General features: G+C 40.7%; 1 protein-coding gene across 3 annotated transcripts in view; it reads right to left on the reverse strand.

Annotated features, from left to right (window-relative positions):
- Positions 1-21,554, reverse strand: part of GRB10 (growth factor receptor bound protein 10) — a 217,501-nt gene that overhangs the window by 112,910 nt on the left and 83,037 nt on the right. For all 3 annotated transcript variants that reach the window (XM_089654934.1, XM_089654933.1, XM_089654935.1), the window contains one exon: positions 15,111-15,195. In XM_089654934.1, coding sequence (XP_089511060.1) covers positions 15,111-15,153 — 43 coding nt within the window. In that variant the 5' untranslated portion in view covers positions 15,154-15,195. The remainder of the gene's footprint in view (positions 1-15,110; positions 15,196-21,554) is intronic.

Below are 21,554 nucleotides of genomic sequence, written 5' to 3' on the forward strand. Positions count from 1 at the left end.
TAAACAATATACTCATTTACCTTTCCTCACAAAGGGGCCTGTGTTTGCCTGGCGCGTATAAACATAGCATAAGAGTGTTGTACATAACTTACTCAGCCAAGTCTACATTTTTGCAGAATCTGCTGCCAGAAAAGCCAATACATGCCGGCTGAATGATCAGTTGTGACTAACAAAATGCTACATTAGTCAACAGCCTTCATTTTCCTGCACTTATGTCTGAAAATTCAACAGCACCCATTAGAAATGTGCTAATACGAGCTGTTTATTGGACAAAAGTCTATTAACCATTTGACGCCCAGCCAATAGCCGTATGGCGGCCGGAAAAATGCACTAGCTTTCCGGGAGGCCACCATTTGGCGTACTCCCGCACATGCGCAGTTCGCGTGCTTGCAGAGCTGCGCGATCTGTCACCGGCTGTGTACCTCGGCCATGGCCAATGACAGATCTGAGTACCGGCCCCGTTGCCGGTACCATGTGACCTGCTGTGACCAATCACAGCAGGTCACATGACAGTTGTATACAGTGGATGGCTTCATTCATGCCATCCATTGTATACTAGTGTCTAGCTGTGAATGGTCACAGCTAATCACATGCACATGTCATGTGATTAGCTGTGGCCAAATCACAGCTAAAAGCACAAAAAAAACCCTGAATGAATCGATGTCATTCAGGTAAATGCTTATAGCAAAGTGTTACTTTGCTATAAGCAAGCAAATTGTGTAAAAAAAAAAAAAAAAAGGGATCACTTCCCCAAAGTAGTACAATGTTACTATGGTAACACTACTTTGGACAGTGAAATATGAAAAAAAAAATCTTAAAGAAAAGCATTTAAAAACAAACTTTTTTTATCACTGTCACCAGTCAGTGTCCCTGATCACCGCCATGCCAGTTATATGATGACGCTGTACTACACTGGTGAAAGTAGTAAAAAAAATAGTGAAAATTTTTTTTTTTGTCAATTTTTTCAGAAAATTGAAAATAAAAAAAATTAACTTAAAAAAAACTCGCCATGCCTCTTATGAAGTACGTCGGACTGTCTACTCTGCAAATAGGGGTCATTTGGGGGATATCTGTACTGTTCTGACATTCTTGGACCTCAAGAAATTAGATTGGCTGTCAGTACTTCAAACTATGGTATAGATCTGACTATCAATCCTGAACTCTAACTATCCTACAAGCTAAATAATACATCCTAATTTGGGTTATTTTCACCAAAGACATGTAGCAGAATACATCTCGGCCTAAATTTATGACGAACAATTATTTATCTGCAAACTTTTATAACAGAAACAAAGAAAAACGTGTGTTCTCAATTTTTGGTCTTTTGTTAATTTAGCAAAAAATAAAAACCCCGGCGGTGATTAAATACCACCAAAAGAAAGCTCTAGTTGTATGAAGAAAATGATAAAATTTTAGTTTGAATGACAATTACGCGGTCATACAACATTGTACCCAAAGTGTGAGTGCTGAAACCTGAAAAATGGCCTGGGCAGGAAGGTGTAAAATTGCCCGGTATTGAAATGGTGAAAATATTTATCACTATAAAAAAGTGGTCCATAGACTTCTGTGGAAATGCATCAAGATCATATCTACAGGCTTTGAGTTTTTGCTTGCGATTTGTGCAGGTTATTAGGAGCTGGTACCCGCTGGCGTTCTAACAACCAGCGACTCATCTCTGCTGTTTATAGGGAATGCCAACAAAAGTTTGGGTCTGGTATGAATTTTGCAAAGGGACCCAACAATTTTATAATTATATTACTATAACAAATTTAGTGATTCGCTCACGAAAAAAAAAAAAAAAAAAAAAAATGTAGAGGTCATCAGCATTAGACAGAAAAGGCATTGTGGCTTTACAGTCCTGCATATTAAGTATAACTAAGCAATTTTTTTAGTTTTGGATGGAGTAGGAGGCGTAAAGCAGTCCACAGAAAGGTTTATTTTTTCCAACCTACTGGTTGGAGAAAAAAAAAAAAAAAAAAAAAAAAGTGATTGACTAGATTCCGACACCCACACACTCTGGAGTCCTCCCCACCGAGTTATTGTATGCCGATGGGGATGACTTCCCTGCCACCAGAGTACACTGGCTATAGCGTGTCACGCTGATCAAAGTCCAAAAAGGGTAGCTATATATAGGACCTCCTATCCTGCTCCCTGGTTTCCTCCTCCCATGCACGACTGCAGGACTTCTCCAGGTCCTCCCCCATCCTCTGGAACTCATCGCCCCAATCCATCAGACTGTCGCCTTCCCTCCTCCCACATTCAGGCGCTCCCTCAAAACCCATCTCTTCAGGGAAGCCTACCCCACCCTCACCTAATGACCATTCTCCCTCTTTCCTCCCACCCCTCAGCCACTTCCTACTGTACCATTACCCCCTCCCTCCTAGATTGTAAGCTCGAAAGAGTAGGGCCCTCTTACGTTGTTTGGTATTGTTGTACTGTGCCATGTATTGTCCCCCCCCCCCCCCCACTATTGTACAGCGCTGAGCAAACCCTTTGGCGCTATATAAACTCGATTTAATAAGAATTTTGTTGCAGCACTTGTACTTTGAGGAAAAACTAGAGTTCATAGTATAATGAGAACCTTTTTAATGGGTGTAGTAGAATGAATGCAAACTGTATTTGTCTACTTAGGTGGTGACTACATGTAAAGGCTATACAGAGTGTCCATGTTATACATACCCAATCTTGGTCTTTGAAATGGTCTAAAAATGGGCAAAAAACCCCCATGTTTTGTAACATGCATCTAATAATTGGAGTTCAACCATATATAGATAATACCTTTTAATAAGCTAGGTATAGTCCTTGAAAGTCTCAATTCCTGTCTGTAGCCCAAAATGTCCTCGAATATTTCAACCTTCTGGACCCAGGAACAAAGCACCAGACACTGAACTGTACAAGCTAAATCTCTAAAAATGTAATGCTTGCAAGCAGTTTTATACAAAAATCAGAATGAATGACCAATTAAATATTCTACGCTCAAAAGATAGAAACTACAAATGGCTGAGGACCACCATACAAAAACGTAGTTCCGTTTTCGAAGACTAAAGTCAAGAAATGAGAGAATTTACAAATTAAAAAAAAAAAAAACGAACTTCTCACATATCTAAAATGGAAGCATACACAATGGATGCCAGTTAAGACATTTCCTTACAGTTCTATCTACGTTTTTGGGATGTACCAATCTGTTGTACAACCCCAATTCCCAACAAAGTTGGGATGCTGTGTAAAATCACATAACAGGATGCAATGATTTAAAAATTTGATATGTTTTCTATTGTGAATAAAATATTGGCTTGAGATTTGCAAACTGAGAAAGTGTTCCATTTTAAGAAAAAGCCAAATTTTGAAAAAGGCAACATTTCAAAAAAGTTGACAGGGCCATGTTTACCAAGACACAGAAGAGAAACCCTGAACAGCCTTTAAATTCCACAGAGAATATTAGATTGTAACGAGATGTCATCTTTAACCATTTGCCGCCCGCCCTATGACCAAATGGTGGCCGGCAAATGTCATCAGCGTTCCGGGTGGAAGCCAAATGGCGTCCTCCCACACATGCGCAGATTGCTCTCCTGCAGAGCTACGCAGCGGTGCGATCTGACACGGCCGATGACAGATCTGAGTATCGGCCCCTGTTGCCAGTACCATGTGACCTGCTGTGACCAATCACAGCAGGTCACATGACAGTTGTATACAATGGATGGCTTCATTCATGCCATCCATTGTATACTAGTGCCTAGCTGTGAATGATCACAGCTAATCACATGCACATGTCATGTGATTTAGCTGTGGCCAAATCACAGCTAAGCACCAAAAAAAAATTATTTTTTCCATACTGTCACCAGTGTCCCTGATCACCGCCATGCCAGTTATACGATGACGCTGTACTGCACTGGTGACAGTATGTAAAAAAAAAAATAGTGAAACTATTTTAATTTTCTCGTTTTCCGAAAAATGACAAAAAAAAAAATACAGCTTCAAAAAAACTCGCCATGCCTCTTATGAAGTACGTCGGACTGTCTACTCTGCAAAAAGGGGTCATTTGGGGGATATCTGTACTGTTCTGACATTCTTGGACCTCAAGAAATTAGATTGGCTGTCACTACTTCAGGATTGATCAATATTCAGATCTATACCATAGTTTGTGAACTCTATAACTTTCCTACAAACTAAACACATCCTAATTTGGGTTATTTTCACCAAAGACATGTAGCAGAATACATCTTTGCCTAAATTTATGAATTATTTGCAAACTTTTCAAACAGAAACAAAGAAAAATGTGTGTTTTTCAAAATTTGGGGTTTTTTTTTTTAATTTAGCAAAAAATAAAAACCCCAGCGGTGATTAAATACCACCAAAGGAAAGCTCTAGTTGTGTGAAGAAAATGATAAAATTTTTAGTTTGAATGACAATTGCGCGGTCATACAACATTGTACCCAAAGTGTGTGAGCTCTGAAACCTGAAAACTGGCCTGGGCAGGAAGGTGTAAAATTGCCCGGTATTGAATTGGTTAACATGCAGCTCTTAAATTTTGTGCATTAATTGCCATCCTATGTAATTTTTTTACATTTTATCCCCCCCCATATAGCATTTGGTCTAGCTTTGTCCTTCAGCGCCCACCTATACAACCAGGCTGTTGGAAAGGTGACAAAATTTCTGATCAACAGTCGCTGATCTGCAGAGCAGCCCCTGCCGGCAAATTACACAGCCTGTGGGACCATGTGCATCAGCGGCTGCTTTTACACAGTCCTGGCTGATGAATCATTGTAGCACCAGCAGATACATTCTGCAGTATCTGGTTATCAAGAGTCATCTGTTACCACTATGAATGAATAAGCAGCGCTAATGGTTTGGTTTGTTTATAGTACCGACTGATCACTCATCTTACAGGGGATGGGGGGCTCCGTCATGCAACTTTAACCACTTGCCGACCAGCCACTGTAGAAATACAGTGGCAGGTCGGCACGGCTGGGCAAAACCATGTTTTAAAAACGTGCTTTTTGCAAAGCAGGTAGGGGGCACGCGCGAGGCGCACCACCGCCCTACCTGCGCCGCCGATCGGGGCCGCGGGTGTCAGTCGCCGAGTCACAGCCAGTCATTACCTGCCGTGTCCTTGGCGATTAGCGGCAATCACAGAGAGAGCACGGCTGCAGTGTTTACACTGCACCTCTGCTTTGTCAGTTCCCTGTCCGCTCCTGACATGCTGGTCCGGAGAGAAGCTTTTACTGCACGGGAACATGCTGATCCAGAGAGATACACACCCCCGCCCCCTAGTAAAACACTCCCCTCAGTTAACCTGTGAGGTGAATAAAAAAAGTTAACCCTTTCCTCCCCAGTGCCATTAGTACAGTGTGTTTTTTTGCACTGATCACTGTATTGGTGTCACTGGGGAAGTCAGTTTCCCCCAGTGTCAAAATGTCCACCGCAGTCCCGCCATAAGTCGCTGATCGCCATTCGTATAAAAAAAAAAAAAAAATTAAAAATCCCAGTATCTTTCTTGGTCTTTCACATACCTCCTTGATTTTTGGAGCGCTTTTTCATGGAATATCTGTATGCGTTGATTGTGGATCAAAGCAATTTATATGCACAACAATTTATTGCCACCAACCCAGATTCAAACCTCGCATGGAAACTCATTACGGTTTTCAAATTTACTTTTAACCCTCAACATGGGCATTACTAAAAGAAATGAATTGTGGTTGTATTGGTCCGCAGACCCAATTCATCATATATGACCGTGTTCTCTGCTGCCATGGCCAGGCATAGATATGAGAGTATAATGTGTTTTATGCATTTCAACGACAATACACTGTCATCCTCGGTGTGACCCTGAATTTGACCGCCTCCACAAAATTCAGCCCCTCGCAATTCACCTTAACCAAAAATTTTATTTTTCTGGCCGCCTTGCATTCATACAATTTCTCCCCAGCAAGCATGGCAGATATGGGGTCAAGATGTAGAAGACCTGTGAGAGGACAACAGGCTATACTTATAAGTTTTGGCTTTACGAGGGAAAAGATAGTCACGTGGAGCCCCCTGGATGCCCAGACTACATGGGGAGCAGTGGCAAGATAGTTTGGGACTTTGTCATCCTTTTTACATATGGGGTACCGCTTATACATGGACAATTTTTATTCAAGCGTGCCACTATTTAGACATTTGTTCAATCTTGGAACTGGCGATTGTGGCAAAGTGTGACCCAATATGTGCCCACCATTAGAAGTGGGTGGATGCAGGGCGGTATATTCTAATGGTGGGCATACCACACTTTCTGGCAGAGTATTCTTATTTGTCAGTCCACAGGCTGTTTTTGTTTTTTTTTTTTTTTTTTTTTTTTTTTAATACACTCTGAATGGTTATACCAGGATGATGTGGATGCTGCCTACAGCTGCAGGCATAATCCTGGTATCGCTTTTTTCAGCCGGCGATCGGCTTTCATGTATAAGCAATCCTAGTGGCTAATTAGCTGCAGGACTGCTTTTACAAGCAGCTGGGCATAAAAACACCCCCACCCTCCAAAACGACCCCCTTTTTGGAAAGTAGACACCCCAAACTATTTGCTGAGAGGAATGTTGAATAGAAGAATTTTTTTACCACAAGTTTTTGGAAAAAGACTTTTTACACAAATTGTCACTTAAATGATTTAATGCTCACACGTGCCATGTGTATATATGTGGAATTACTCCCCAAAATACATTCTGCTACTTCTCCCAAGTATGAGGGTACCACATGTGAGACGTTTTGGCACCTTCAGGCTTTTAAATGACTTCATTTCCTCATTACACTTCCAGACTACCTATCAGTTTCAGAGGCCCTGAAATGCCAGGATAGCACCAAACTCCCCCAACTGACCCCTTTTTAGAAAGTAGACACCCCAAGGAATTTGATCAAAAGCCTGGTAAGTATTTTGCAGATCTTATTTGTTGCCACAAGTTTTTGGAAAATGGGGAAAAAAAAAAAAAAAAAAAAAAAAAAAAAAAAAAGGAGATCTGCAAAAATACTCACCATGCCTCTTTTTAAATTCCTTGGGGTGTCTACTTTCCAGAAAGGTGTCATTTGGGGGAGTTTGGTGCTATCCTGGCATGTCAGGGCCTTCGAAACTGATAGGTATTGAGGAAGTTATGCACCTTCAGACTTTCAAAGTGGTCATTGGATTTTAGACACCTATATGTGGCTAGGCTCCCAAAAAGTCCCACACACGTGGTATCCCCATACTCTATGGTATAGATACTGCAATTTACGCCATTTTTTGCTATACAGCGCTGTGCTAATTTAACGACAATTGCGCGGTCATACAATACAGTACATAAATGAAATTTATGTCTTTCACACAAATAGAGCTTTCTTTTGGTGATATTTGATCACCTGTGCACTCTTTTTGGCGCTATAACCAGAGTTTTTTGAAGAGAAATTTTGAATAATATTTTCTCATTTCGGTCATAAAAAATATCCAAAAAACAAAAAAAAATTGTCATAATTTAGGCCAAAATGTATTCTGCTACATGTTTTTGGTTAAATTCCCAATAAGTGTATATTGATTGCTTTGTGTGAAAGTTATAGAGTCTACAAACTATGGGATAGATAATGGAATTTACAAAGCTTTTACTTTCTGACTGCTCATCACATTTCTTGAGGTGCTAAAATACCAGGATAGTACAAACACCCTCAAATGACCCTTTTCAGAAATTAGACACCCTAAGCTATCTGCTGAGGCATATTGAGTCCATGGAAGATTTTTTTTTTCCCCACAAGTTTCTGGAAAATGACAATTTTTTTTTTTTTTTTTTTTTTTTTTTTTTACAGGAAGTTGTCCTTTAAATTATTTACTTCGCTGGCAACCATATTTGAAACTCCTGTATTGAATACCCATGCAGTACATCTCTAGCATGCGGTAGAATAGCAGTGTCAAAGGCAAAGGAACATGTGAGTGGGAATTTTTATTGTTTACATACCCGATTAAAAATTGGTTTCACACTATGGAGGCTTTTTGTTTACATATGGTCCGGAGAGGAGATTGCTGACAGGGCTGTGTATGGAAGGATTGGAGTAAGCTGAAGTGGACTTTGTTAAACCCCTCTGAATGGTACCGGGATAGTTGCACTCAGAGCGAGCTGACCCTGTAGGGTCGTTATAAGGAGGTGAGGGGGCACTTCGGCCACTAAGGATTTGCACGGAGTGAACACATCAGCACTTGCATGATCATTTTATATTGAGTACTAAGATTGGACAATTTTTTTTTTCCCCCCTTTTTTTGTGTGGATAATATTGACATTAATGGTTGATATGAGTGGTCTTCACGAGTTTCAGACAGGACACTGGTCACATGTACACCGATTATTCCCGCAGGGAGGTCACGTTTTATATTGTACCCAGTGTGCACTGGGGGGTTTTTGCATTTATTCATGTTATATATTTATCTTTAGCGCTGGACTGTTTTATATTTAGTCACTTCACTCATTTGGGTAAAGAGGTTAGTGCCAGCAGCTTGAGAGTTAGGACCCCATTTTGAGCGCAGGAGGATTTTATGTCTCATATATAGGATATGAGTTTATGTAGCTTTTACTTTGTCTAGCCTGACATTTCTTGAGGTGCTAAATTGCCAGGGCATTACAACACCCCCCCCCCCACCCTTCAAAATGCCTTTGCAAAGTAGACAGCAAGGAATTTTCTGAGAGGCATGTTGAGTCCATAGAACCTTTTTTGCCACAATTTTTTTTTTTCTTACTACACACAAAGTTGTCAGTTGTGTGATAAATTGCTCACGCATGCCATGGGTATATGTGGACTAACCTCAAAACACATTCTGCTGCTTCTCCAGAGTAGGGGGAATGCAACGCGAGACTTTAGCAGCCTAGCCACATCAACGCCCCCAAATTTCAGTGGGCACATTGACTCATTACTTCCTCACTACCTATCAGTTTCAAGGGGCCTTAAAATGCCAGGATAGTACAAACAACCCCCCAACTGACTTTGGAAAGTAGACATTAAGGAATTTGAGAAGAGGCATGGTGAGTATTTTGCAGATATAAGTCAGGGTTTAGAAAAATAAAACAAACAAAATTTTAATGGTCTTCGTTTTCCAAAATCTTGTGGCAACAAATGAGATCTGCAAAATTACTCAAAATGCCTCTTAGCAAATACCTTGGAGTGTCTACTTTCCAAAAAAAAAAAAAAAAAGTAATTTGAGGGGTGTTTTCACTATCCTGGCATTTCAAGACCAACATTAGAAGCTTTTGCCAGACATCACCCACTCTAACCACTTGAAGACCAAGCCTTTGACAGTTTACTGGAGAGGGGGGGGGGGGGGGGAAAGGAGATCTGCAAAAATACTCACCATGCCTCTTTAAATTCCTTGGGGTGTCTACTTTCCAGAAAGGTGTCATTTGGGGGAGTTTGGTGCTATCCTGGCATGTCAGGTCCTTCGAAACTGAAAGTCTGAAGGTGCATAACTTCCTCATTACACTTCCTCAATACCTATCAAAGTGGTCATTGGATTTTAGACTCCTGTATGTGGCTAGGCTCCCAAAAAGTCCCACACACGTGGTATCCCCATACTCTATGGTATAGATACTGCAATTTACTCCATTTTTTGCTTTTTTTAAATCGCTGCGCTAATATTCTATTACGTAAATAAATGCAACACCCACAGTTTTATTCTCTAGGGCCTCTAACAGAAATATGTTTGGAGGTTCAACTTAAATTTTCTAGCAGAGGCCCTAGAGAATAAAACTGTGGGTGTTGCAATTTTTTACAACATACAATATTAGCGCAGCGATTTAAAAAAAAAAAAAAAAAAAACAAAACAAAAAACCACAAACTAGAATTTTTAATGCACAAAAACAATATATTGCCGAATTATTTGATATCCATTTACTCTGTTAAAATATAAAAGATTTTTTACGCAAACATGCTATGCTTTAAAATGGTACGTGCCTGTACAATGGCGGCAAATTACATACTTTTTAATATCCATAGGAGACACTTTAAATCTAAAATGGTGACCTGTAAAGGCTTTACACAGGAGGTCTAGTGCTAGAATTATCGCCCTCCATCTGGCGTTCACAGTGATACCTCACATGCATGGTGCAATCTGTTTACATACTGCGATGGGACCGCAGCTTACTTACGATTACCTGTATTGTCAGCCAGCAGAACTGCAGGCTGTAATTTTTTTTGATTCCCCTGTGGGATGGGAGAGCCCAAAAAATCTTGGAAGGCAGCAGGATGGGTGGGGGGAGTCCCTTCCCATTGCTTGTAAAAGCGATCCAGCAGCTAATTAGCGGCTAGGATCGTTTTTACATGAAAGCCAAACATGAGCTGGGAAAAAAAAAAAAAAAAAAAACACCAGGATGAGGCCTTGTGGCTGCAGGCATCATCCCGGTATAACAAAGGTCCTGCGACGTACCAGTATGCTGCTGGTCCATGTTGGGTCTTTATGTAACAGCAGAGAACACAGGCATATGATGAATCTGGTCTGGGGACGAATATGACCGCAACTCCCTTTTTGTAATGCCCATGTTGAGGGTTCGGCCCAAGAAAAAAGTTCAATTCAGAAACTGATAAGTTTCTATGCGAATTGACTGTCAAGAGCTGAATATGGGTGGGCAGTGATGTATTGCTGTGCATACAAATTGCTTTGACCCACAATCCATCGATACAAATCCTCCGTGAAAAACAGCAGAGGGGCTAAACTCTAGTGCTGGCAGCGAATGGGGCCGATCCTGCCATCACTGTTTTTGGGGACACTGTACAAATCAATATATTGATCACGAACAGAACTATACTAGTGCCTCCTTTTTGTATAAACACTATACTAGTAATGGCGGTGATCAGCAAACTATAGCAAGAGTGCGACAGTGTGCGGGCAATCTAACACTAGCCAGCCCTGGCTGGGAGGGGCACTAACTGACCCGGATGCTATCTGATGTCACTAGCGGCAGTAATCATGATCAGTGAAAAATTCTATAAACCGACACTGTACCAATGGCACTGACTAGGACAAAGCGGTAATGTGCTAATCTAATGTGTGTAAAATATAGTGCTTTTACCCAGTGTAGTGTTTGTTCTGCTCTCCCTGGAAAGCATAGGGGGCACACGCATACCTGGAAAGAGAAAGTGATGAAAGAATAGGTTGCTTTGCTCAGAGCTGCCGCTTACCCGCACATTGTTGATGAGCAAGCGGCAGGTGGTTTAAAAAGACACACACACACACACACACACACACCAAAAAAAACATTTAGTGTTTTAAATTATAGTGTCCAAACAAATTAAATTAGTGTCCAAAAAAATATATATAGATCTTCAGTGACTTGAACCAATTGTGAAAAATCCACCACCAAATGAGATTAAATGAACTCACCAGAGCTAATGGCTGGTCAGATTATAAACCAGCAACAGCGCTTGTGCTCTGGGAGCAATGACCCCGATGTCCAAATAGATATGGTGATGTTTCAGACACTTCCAGATAATAATAATCACAGACAAACAACTTTGCAGCCCAAGCTCTTATGATGAACCTCTCCACTCTCTCATACCTCCATGAGAGCATGCAGTACAAAACAAGGTGTCCAACAGACAGCAGCTTCAATCGCAAAAAAAGGTGAGATACAGTTACCGCTCCCCGCGGATCTCTCCCATACAGCACAGAACAGCAAGGCTCTCTAACGTCCACATCAGTAGGCCACGCCCAACCGGTTTCATCACACCGACATCACACCTTGATGTGCGCTCTTTTTTAATTTGGTACAAACACCATTTTCATATTTTTCTTTAGTGCATTGTTACCACAGTAACATTGCACTACAGGGGTGACCAGGGATTTTTTTTTTCCCCGCCAAACTTTAAGTTCATGACCCTTCAAAGCATGCTCATGCAATGCAAACACATTGATAAGTGATCTGTGATTGGTTCCATCTGGTCACATGGTACAGGGTGCCATGACTGGCCCCATGTGTCATGTGAGTAATCACAGCTCTCCAGGAACAGAAGCAAAGCTTTTATGAATCAGATACATAAATGCTTTGTCATTGAATAGCAATCACGTGATCACCAGATCCCAATTACTGGGTTTCTCATTCCGTTGTCTGGTGGATACAGCAGATGTGGGGTGGGGAGGCACTCCTGCGCAGGCACGCAGTGCCCGCTGTGTTGGCAAAAGACCAGAAACATGGGTACATTGCTGGTCTTTTTAGCTGCCACCCATCTGCAGTACAATGCAGATGGACAGCCAGAAAGTGGTTAAAAGAATGCAGCTATTAAGTCCCTAACTTACCTTTATTGCATGCAGTGTTTTGGCACCTTTATTGCATGCAGTGTTTTGGCACCTTTATTGCATGCAGTGTTTTGGCACCTTTATTGCATGCAGTGTTTTGGCACCTTTATTGCATGCAGTGTTTTGGCACCTTTATTGCATGCAGTGTTTTGGCACCTTTATTGCATGCAGTGTTTTGGCACCTTTATTGCATGCAGTGTTTTGGCACCTTTATTGCATGCAGTGTTTTGGCACCGCCCAATGTTTTGGTGTGATCGATTTATCAATTGACACCAATAGGCCACTTGCACACAGACATAAAAATTTATGGAACATGGATACTCTGGATCTTGACGACAGATCCTGATTCAATTCAACAAACAAGTGTAGGCATCAACTTCTTTGGCAGTGCTGCAGTATACACTTGTATCCGTGTAAATAGCTGCACTGAAACTCATTTTCAATTTTGTCTTACAGCTCTGTACTCGCTGTATTACTGATCTGAATGTAGATGCATTGTCTATGGAGCAACACAGCTGCATAAAGATCAGTAAAAAAAAAAAGTGCCTAAGCTCCCATATGCAAGAGGTCCTAAACTTTGAATGTTGTATATCTGGCTAAAACAATTCAGACAATGCTGCTAAGTTGGCATGCATCTGCCTATTTCATATTCAAGATTACAGTTCAAATTTATTTATAAAAATAAAAAGTACAAGGAAGGGGGAAGTGTGTAGTGGTAGGGCGTTTAATAAATCAACCCCAGATGTCTAGTATGCTAGGTACGCCACTTCCCACATATGCCTACCTTGGCTGCCCACATATGCCTACCTTGGCTGCCCACATATGCCTACCTTGGCTGCCCACATATGCCTACCTTGGCTATCAGAACAGTCGATGAAAAAGTAAATCTATAAATAAAAATAGCAAGCCAGTGATAACGGTCTCTTTTGGCTGCAATATTAGAATACATTCCTTCAAAGAAGTTCTGGTCGAGTCGACAATCCAGTTGCCTGTACAAACCAGTAGATGGCGCAATGGATCTTTCCAAGTAATAAAGAGTCGAATTGGCGCATCTTGGCGTTTATTCCATTCTGACAGTAAAGACTTCAATATTTTAAGTCTAGCCTAATTGGCAGTCACCGTCTCTGCCTCATTCAGTTCATTCCAAGTGTGGTTAAACACAACTTTTCAGTATCACGCATTTAGCTTATCTGTGTTTTCTGTAAAGTACATACAATAGGAAATAACTCAGATTAAGCCTTTAACCAATTCAATACCGGGCAATTCTACCCCTTACTACCCAGGCCAGTTTTCAGCGCTCTCACACTTTGAATGACAATTGCGCGGTCATACAACATTGTACCCAAACTAAAATTTTATCATTTTCTTCACACAACTAGAGCTTTCTTTTGGTGGTATTTAATCACCGCTGGGGTTTTTATTTTTTGCTAAACAAAAAAAAGGCCAAAAATTTTGAAAAAAAAAAAAGTTTGTTTCTGTTATAAAAGTTTGCAAATAAATTGTTCATAAATTTAGGCCGAGATGTATTCTGCTACATGTCTTTGGTGAAAATAACCCAAATTATGATGTATTTTTTAGTTTGTAGGAAAGTTATAGAGTTCACAAACTATGGTATAGATCTGAAAATTGATCAATCCTGAAGTACTAACAGCCAATCTAATTTGAGGTCCAAGAACGTCAGAATAGTACAGATATCCCCCAAATGACCCATTTTTGCAGAGTAGACAGTCCGACGTACTTCATAAGAGGCATGGCGAGCTTTTTGAAGTTTTATTTTTTTTGTCAATTTTTCGGAAAATGAAAAAAAATGAAAAAAATTAGTTTCAATTTCTTTTACATATTGTCACCAGTGCAGTACAGCGTCATATAACTGGCATGGCGGTGATCAGGGACACTGACTGGTGACAGTATGAAAATTTTTTTTTTTATTTATTAAATTTTTCTTCAAGATTTTTTTCATATTTCACTGACCAAAGTAGTACAATGTTAACATAGTAACATTGTACTACTTTGGGGAAGTGATCAGTTTTTTTTTTCTACACAATTTGCTTATAGCAAAGAATTACTTTGCTATAAGCAAGCATTTACCTGAATGACATCGATTCAGGGTTTTTTTTTGTGCTTAGCTGTGATTTGGCCACAGCTAAACACATGACATGTGCATGTGACCTGCTGTGACCATTCACAGCTAGGCACCAGTATACAATGGATGGCATGAATGAAGCCATCCATTGTATACAACTGTCATGTGACCTGCTGTGATTGGTCACAGCAGGTCACATGGTACCGGCAACGGGGCCGATACTCAGATCGGTCATCGGCCATGTCAGAGGTACACGGCTGGTGACAGACTGCGCCGCTCTGCAGGAGCGCAATCTGCGCATGTGCGGGACGACACCATATGGCGTCCACCTGGAGCGCTGACGACATTTGCCGCCCGCCGTTCAGCCATAGGGCGGGCAGCAAATGGTTAAGACAGAAGATTATAGGTGACCATTCCGGCTGTAAAGGCTTCTATATTTTAGCATAATTAAAAAAAAAAAAAATCCAGAAGCATTTCTAGAGGGTTTCAAATAAGTGGCAGGTAAATGAAGTTTTTCCAAATATAAGTTGAAGTTACACAGTCCCAAAATAAAGCATATGATTTAGGACGATTATTATACAGTATGTGAACGTATGCCATTGTGAAACCTTTTCTGCTTAAAGAGAAATATAGATATATACAGATAGCGAGAATATGGATATATATAAAGATATATTTTAAAGATATAAAATCTGCTTCTAAGAAGCCAGAGGGTGACATTTATAGTCTGAAAAAAAAAAAATTCTCTGTACAACATACCTGGATTTAAGGACACATTTTTAGCTGAGTAACCGGTTTCCATCAAGCCTCTTTGTGACCAAGTTGTGGTCTGTTCCACATAATCCTGAAAAACACAAAAAAAAAAAAATTGTTAAAAAATAAAAAAAAAAAAAAAAAAACTAACACACTACTCACCTAGGTGGATGCAGCATCAATCCTATGCTGCATCTGTCCCACACTGGCTCTGCACTTAGAACTGAGCAAACACCACTGATTGCTCAGTTCTCTCCTCCGCTCTGAGCGGAGCACTGACTGTCACCAAGTCTCTGCTCTGCCCCTTTAGGGCTCTCTGGAGCGCTGGGCTGTGGCGGGGGCAGGAGAGACTGGCTCGGGCTCTCCATGGATTCCTGAGAATCTAAGCCAGTCCAGGCTTCTGAGTGGATCCCAACCATCTTTTCAGAGCCTGGATCTGATCTGTCATCGACCGATAGCAGGCTTTATTTGGCTGAAAATGGGTCACAGGATTGAATTAAACTTCACTACTTTGATCCCTAGAAGTATAGCCAAAATGCTTTGGCTATACTTCAACCGCTTCCAAACCGGGCACTTTTACCCCCTTCCTGCCCAGGCCAATTTTCAAGTTTCAGCGCTCTCACACTTTGAATGACAATTGCGCGGTCATACAACACTGAAGAAAATGATAAAATTTTAGTTTGGCTACACACAACTAGAGCTTTCTTTTGGTGGTATTTAATCACCACTGGGGCTTTTATTTTTTGCTAAATTAACAAAAAAAAACAAAAATTTTGAAAAAAAAACCCCACACGTTTTTCTGTTATAAAAAAAGTGCAAATAAATAATTGTTCATAAAATTTAGGCAGAGATGTATTCTGCTACATGTCTTTGGTGAAAGTAACCCAAATTAGGATGTATTTAGTTTGTAGGAAATTTATAGAGTTCACAAACTATGGGATAGATCTGAATATTGATCAATCCTGAAGTACTGACAGCCAATCTAATTTCTTGAGGTCCAAGAATGTCAGAACAGTACAGATATCCCCCAAGTGTCAGGACAGTACAGATATCCTCCAAATGACCCCTTTTTGTAAAGTAGACAGTGACTTATTTCATAAGAGGCATGGCGAGTTTTTTGAAGTTTTAATTGTCATAATTTTTCGGAAAATGAAAAAAATTCTTTTTTTTTACATACTGTCACCAGTGCAGTACAGCATCATCATAATTGGTGTGCCGTGATCAGGGACAGACTGGTGACAATTTTTTTTTATTCATTTTTATTACATTTTTTTAAGATTTTTTCATTTCACAATGACCAAAGTAGTATAATGTTACCATAGTAACATTGTACTACTTTGTGTATAAAAAAAAAAAAAAATACTGACTTCCACAATTTGCTTATAGCAAAGAATTACTTTGTCACTCAGGTAAATGCTTGCGTATAGCAGATTCATTCAGGGGGTTTTTTTTGTGCTTAGCTGTGATTTGGCTACGGCTAACCACATGACACAGCTGGTCTGATTGGCCCAGCTTGTACATGTGATCGCTGTGACCATTCACAGCTAGGCACTTGTATACAATGGATGGCATGAAAGGAAGCCATCCATTGTATACAACTGTCATGTGACCTGCTGTGATTGGTCACATGGTACTGGAAACTGGGCCGGTACACAGATCTGTCATCGGCTGTGTCAGAGGTACACAGCCGGTAACAGATCGCGCTGTGGACAGGCGCACTGCGCATGCCTGAAAGGACGCCATATGGCATCCACCAGGAGGGACAAGGTGTTTTGCCGGCCGCCTTTGTGCTATTGGCTGGGTGGGAACCGGTTAAGCATGTCAAAGCAAATGTTATTACACATGAGGGAATGTGCATGTATTCCAGAGATGATGTATAAGTATCTGAAATAAGTTATCCTGTTACACAAGCTGCAAGTACAGTAAAATAACTGGATGTTCCAAAAATCTATTATGCTTACACCTTCCTCAGACATGACAACACAGCTCTGAATTCCCAAGTATGTGGCATCAACCCCGTCTAATTTTTAATTGACTAGAAAAAAAGATCTCATCTTCATAACCCCTTGTGCGCAAGCATGATCTACCCATTTCATCACTCATACTATGGGCATTTCATTGTAAACTGGTGCATGCATTTGAGCACTATGCAGTCAATGGATGTGACAAATCCCTAAATTTACAAGGGATGTCCACGTACTTCCAGCCATATAGTGAATGTAAACAGTATTTTAATCTGAACACCAAACTGGTTAACATTATCAAGTGTCAATGGCTTGCAAGCAGACATACTGTATAGTCAGTACATAAGAAAAGGAAGCGCAAAAAAAAGCAGAGACATTTATAGCTGACAAATTTTACTGGTTGCATTAACCAGACATCTGAATTAGGACCACCACAAATTACGGCTAGAATGAAAAATTAATAGTACACACAGTGACCGACATCTAAAGCTTTTCCATGTAATGTGTGCTGCACACTAATTCAGATTAATCTACTTCACAGGAACAAAGCCCCAAGTAAGGGAAACCATAATTTTGATAGCTACATTTTGTCCCAGGTTTAACCTGAAAATCACTGACAATTTCAGATACTTGCATCAAAGTACTGATCAGGTTTCACACACAAGATTGCATGTTTGTCCTTCGTAGCCTTAGTTTTGATCGGTAAGTATGAGTACCGAATACTTTCGGTCAAGTAATCGCTGATAATTTGTATCCATACATTTGGTATTGACGCAAATCTTATTACAAAATTACATCACAAAAGAATAGCATGCGGTTTGAACAGGAATGTGATTCCTGTTCAAAACCGCATGCAGTTTCCCCACTGCTTTTGTGTGAACCCAAGCTGGTCATAGCCTGTGATCACACAGGAACGGTGCAGGGAGGTCTCCCTCAGTGGAGTGGGAGAGAAGGGTGTGTGGGTATGTATACCCGATGGCAGATGCTCCGTATTCTCAGCTGTAGGAGAGGAGGAAGCGGCGGGGCTTTTGAAATCAACTCCACTTTCTCTCCTCTCCATGCATGGACGACAACTTGGGATAGAGGGGTTTTGATTTGTCTCTCAAATTGACAGTACTGACCAATCAGGAGTCTAGCCCCTACTGTCATCCCTGCAAGCAGTGGAGAGAAATCTGCTTCACAGGTCTGAGGATTTGAAATCAGAAGCAGTCTAGCTTTTACGGTCATTCCTACAAGGAGAGACGAGAAAGTGGAGGGGATTTCAAATCCCCAGACCTGTGAAGCAGCTCTCTCCTCTCCTTGCAGGGATGACAGTAAAGGCTAGATTCCTTCCGATTGGTCAGCACTATCCAGGTGATGGTGTTGACTAATCAAAAAGCCCACTAGCCCGTACTGTCACCCCTACAAGGAGAGGAAGCGGTGGGGATTTCAAAATTCCCAGACCTGTGAAGCCGCTTTCTCCTTTTCTTGCAGAATGATGGCCTACGTTCACACAGAGCAGTAGGGAAAACTGCATGCGTTTTGGACAGGAAATCGCATTCCTGTTCACGCTATTCTTTGCAGTGCAATTTGCATTTTGTACTGACGCAAAATATCTGTTTCTGTATCGGGAGCATTTTCATGAATACTTATGAAAATACTCAGTAGCTGCTCTGATACCAGGATCTGTGCATCCCTTCTAAAGAAAAAAAAAAAAAAAAAAAAAAAAGTTGTCTTATTTGGATATCTTGATTTTTCACTGAAGCCAAAAAAAAATAAATAAATAAAAAAAAATACTGCATCCTCTAAAAATCTGAGCTTTGTGAATAAACTCACATCAAGAGGATCAAAAGATGTGGTTATATTGAGTTTTATAGATTTAAGCTGGCTATATATGGCTTAAATTTAGGACAATTCAGAAGGAACCACTTGAAAATTGTGCCATGAATGTTCCCAAAAAGCACAAACCAGCTCAACAAAAATCTATTTCCAAATCAAAAGAAACCGGAGGAGGGGAAAAAAAAAAAAAAAAAAAAAAAAAACACCAAACAATGACTGCACCCATTCAGATGTAGTTACGGTTAGGTATTCAGGCAGCCACTGCTTCAACAGCAAGGTATGCACAAACCGCTCAGATCACATGCAAGGAGAGCAGTGCAACCTCAAGGTCCATAGGGGATGGACAGGGACGTCAGGAAAAATTCCTCAACCAGGTGGAAAACTGGCACTACCTTTGGAAAGGAGGGGGTAAACAAATTGAGTACCCCCTTATCCCCATGTAAGACCAAGAGGGGAAAAAAAAAAAAAAAAATTCATACAGAATAAAGTTCCTAGTTCCAACACCCACCATGTGGAAGTGAAGGTGACCAAAAGAAAAAAAATGGAGATGGCACATCTGAACACACTGAAAGCTTTTAGCAGAACCAAAAGAACCATCTGAACACACTGAAAGCTTTTAGGAGAACCAAAAGAACCAAGGTCAAGTCCCATGACAGCAATAGGAAAACGCAACAGGTGTCACATGGAGAACACTGGATGAGGGTACAAATAAAAGTGCACGGCTAAAGACAAAGAAAAGGTCGCCACAGCAGATATCCGGCCCCAATTGTACTCAAGACAACCTTTTGTTCAATGCCCCTTGAAAATGGCCAAAACCACCGAGAAGGAGCGTGGACACCCAAAGCCTCACACCAGACAATGGTGGGGAGAATCAATTTAGCTTGTTCTACCCAGGTCTCAAGTTTCCTCTAGGTCCTCTACCTAAGGTACTAACAGATCCTAGGACTAGAAAGCAGTTACTGGCAGCCCCAGAACTGAAGTGCCAGGACCATATGGAACAATGGACTCATGGGTCATACGAGGATACACTGAGCATTGGAGTGAGGAGAGGTTCTAGGAGGGAGAAATCCTTACACCTATACAGGCTCAGAGAAGCCGCAGGATCCCAGCTACGCAACCACAAGCAGCTTGAAAGGAGAAGTATATCATTACCACCATTTTTCTGCTGAACTTTACTTTGTTTTGCACAATTTGCACATTGGACTTTAACTGGTTGAAAAGTTATTAAATTCATATTGCAAATTTATCACAATTGGATTTAAATGTTTATTTAGATAAGGATTTTTTATTTTTGATGACACATTGTGTGAATATAATTTGACTCATTAAGGCGATATCATTTATAAGTTGATATTTATATTGTACACATTGAATAGTTATACTTTATATGCACGTTTTATTGGAAAGATAGTATTAGAGCACGGTAATCATTTATTATTTATAATGGACGAGTGTAGGCTCCTTGTTGCCTTCTGAGCCAAGGAGACTGAAGGAGGGAAAACTACTTTTGCAACATCTTCTTGGTGAGAAGCCAGACAGTTCTGTGGGGAGAAGGCATCCGGCAGCCTGCTAACTCCAAACACCAGCAAGAGTACCACACTGACCTCAATTCTGATTACCCTTCCTATTGTGACCCCAATTGGATCCTCCTAAATCAGGTCCACCAACCATGGTAAAGTTGGAAACAGCAGGGAGAGTCCACCCAACAGGAGCTAGAGGGGTCACACATGAGATCCCAACAGCAGAACTCCCTTCTAACTGTTCTGTCCGTTGCAGGATCGGAGGCTCTATGGCATTCAATACTTGCTGTCCATTGCAGGTGCATGGGTCTCATATGTGCAGTCATGGGGCGTAGTGAAAAAAAAAAAAATAGGCATCACATACTATTTAAAGCTTTATTATACAATATTTGTGGATACTAAAAGCTGTATTTTCATGTAAAAAAAAAAACCAAATAAGTGTTTTGATTGCTTTGTGTGAAAGTTAGTGTCTACAAACTGGTATAGTACTCTGGTTTGGTACTAGCGCTGCACTAGTTTGACAATGCAATACTGTACATAAATTAAATTCACATTTTTCACACAAGTAGAGCTTTCTTTTGGTGATATTTGATCAAATGTGTTTTTTTGTGGAGCTATAAAAACAAACAAAAAAACAAACAAAACACACACACAATAGGTGGTGTATATTGATTGCCTTGTGTGAAAGTTACAGAATCTACAAACTATGGTATAGATAATGGAATTTACACAGCTTTTATGTTGACTGCCCATCACATTTGAGGTGCCAAAATACCAGGACAGTACAAACCTCCAAATGACCCCTTTTCGGAAAGTAGACACTTAAGCAATCTGCTGAGAAGCATATTGAGTCCATGGAAGATTTATTTTTTCCACAAGTTTTTGGAAAATGACACTAACAAAGTTGTCATTTAAATCATATTTCTCACACAAGCCATGGGCATTTGTAGAATTACACCCCAAAATACACATTCTGCTACTTCTACCGAGTATGGTGATACCACATGAGACTTTTTGGGAGCCTAGCCACATGAGCCTGAAAATCCAATGACCACTTTGAAAACCTGAAGGTGCACAACTTCCTTACTACCCATCACTGTTTTGGAATCCCTGAAATGCCAGGAAAGCACCAACCCCCCCCCCCCCCC

Source organism: Staurois parvus, unplaced genomic scaffold, assembly GCF_062004578.1.
Source record: "Staurois parvus isolate SC_StPar_1 unplaced genomic scaffold, SC_StPar_1.0 ptg000814l, whole genome shotgun sequence".
Taxonomy (NCBI): Eukaryota; Metazoa; Chordata; class Amphibia; order Anura; family Ranidae; genus Staurois; species Staurois parvus.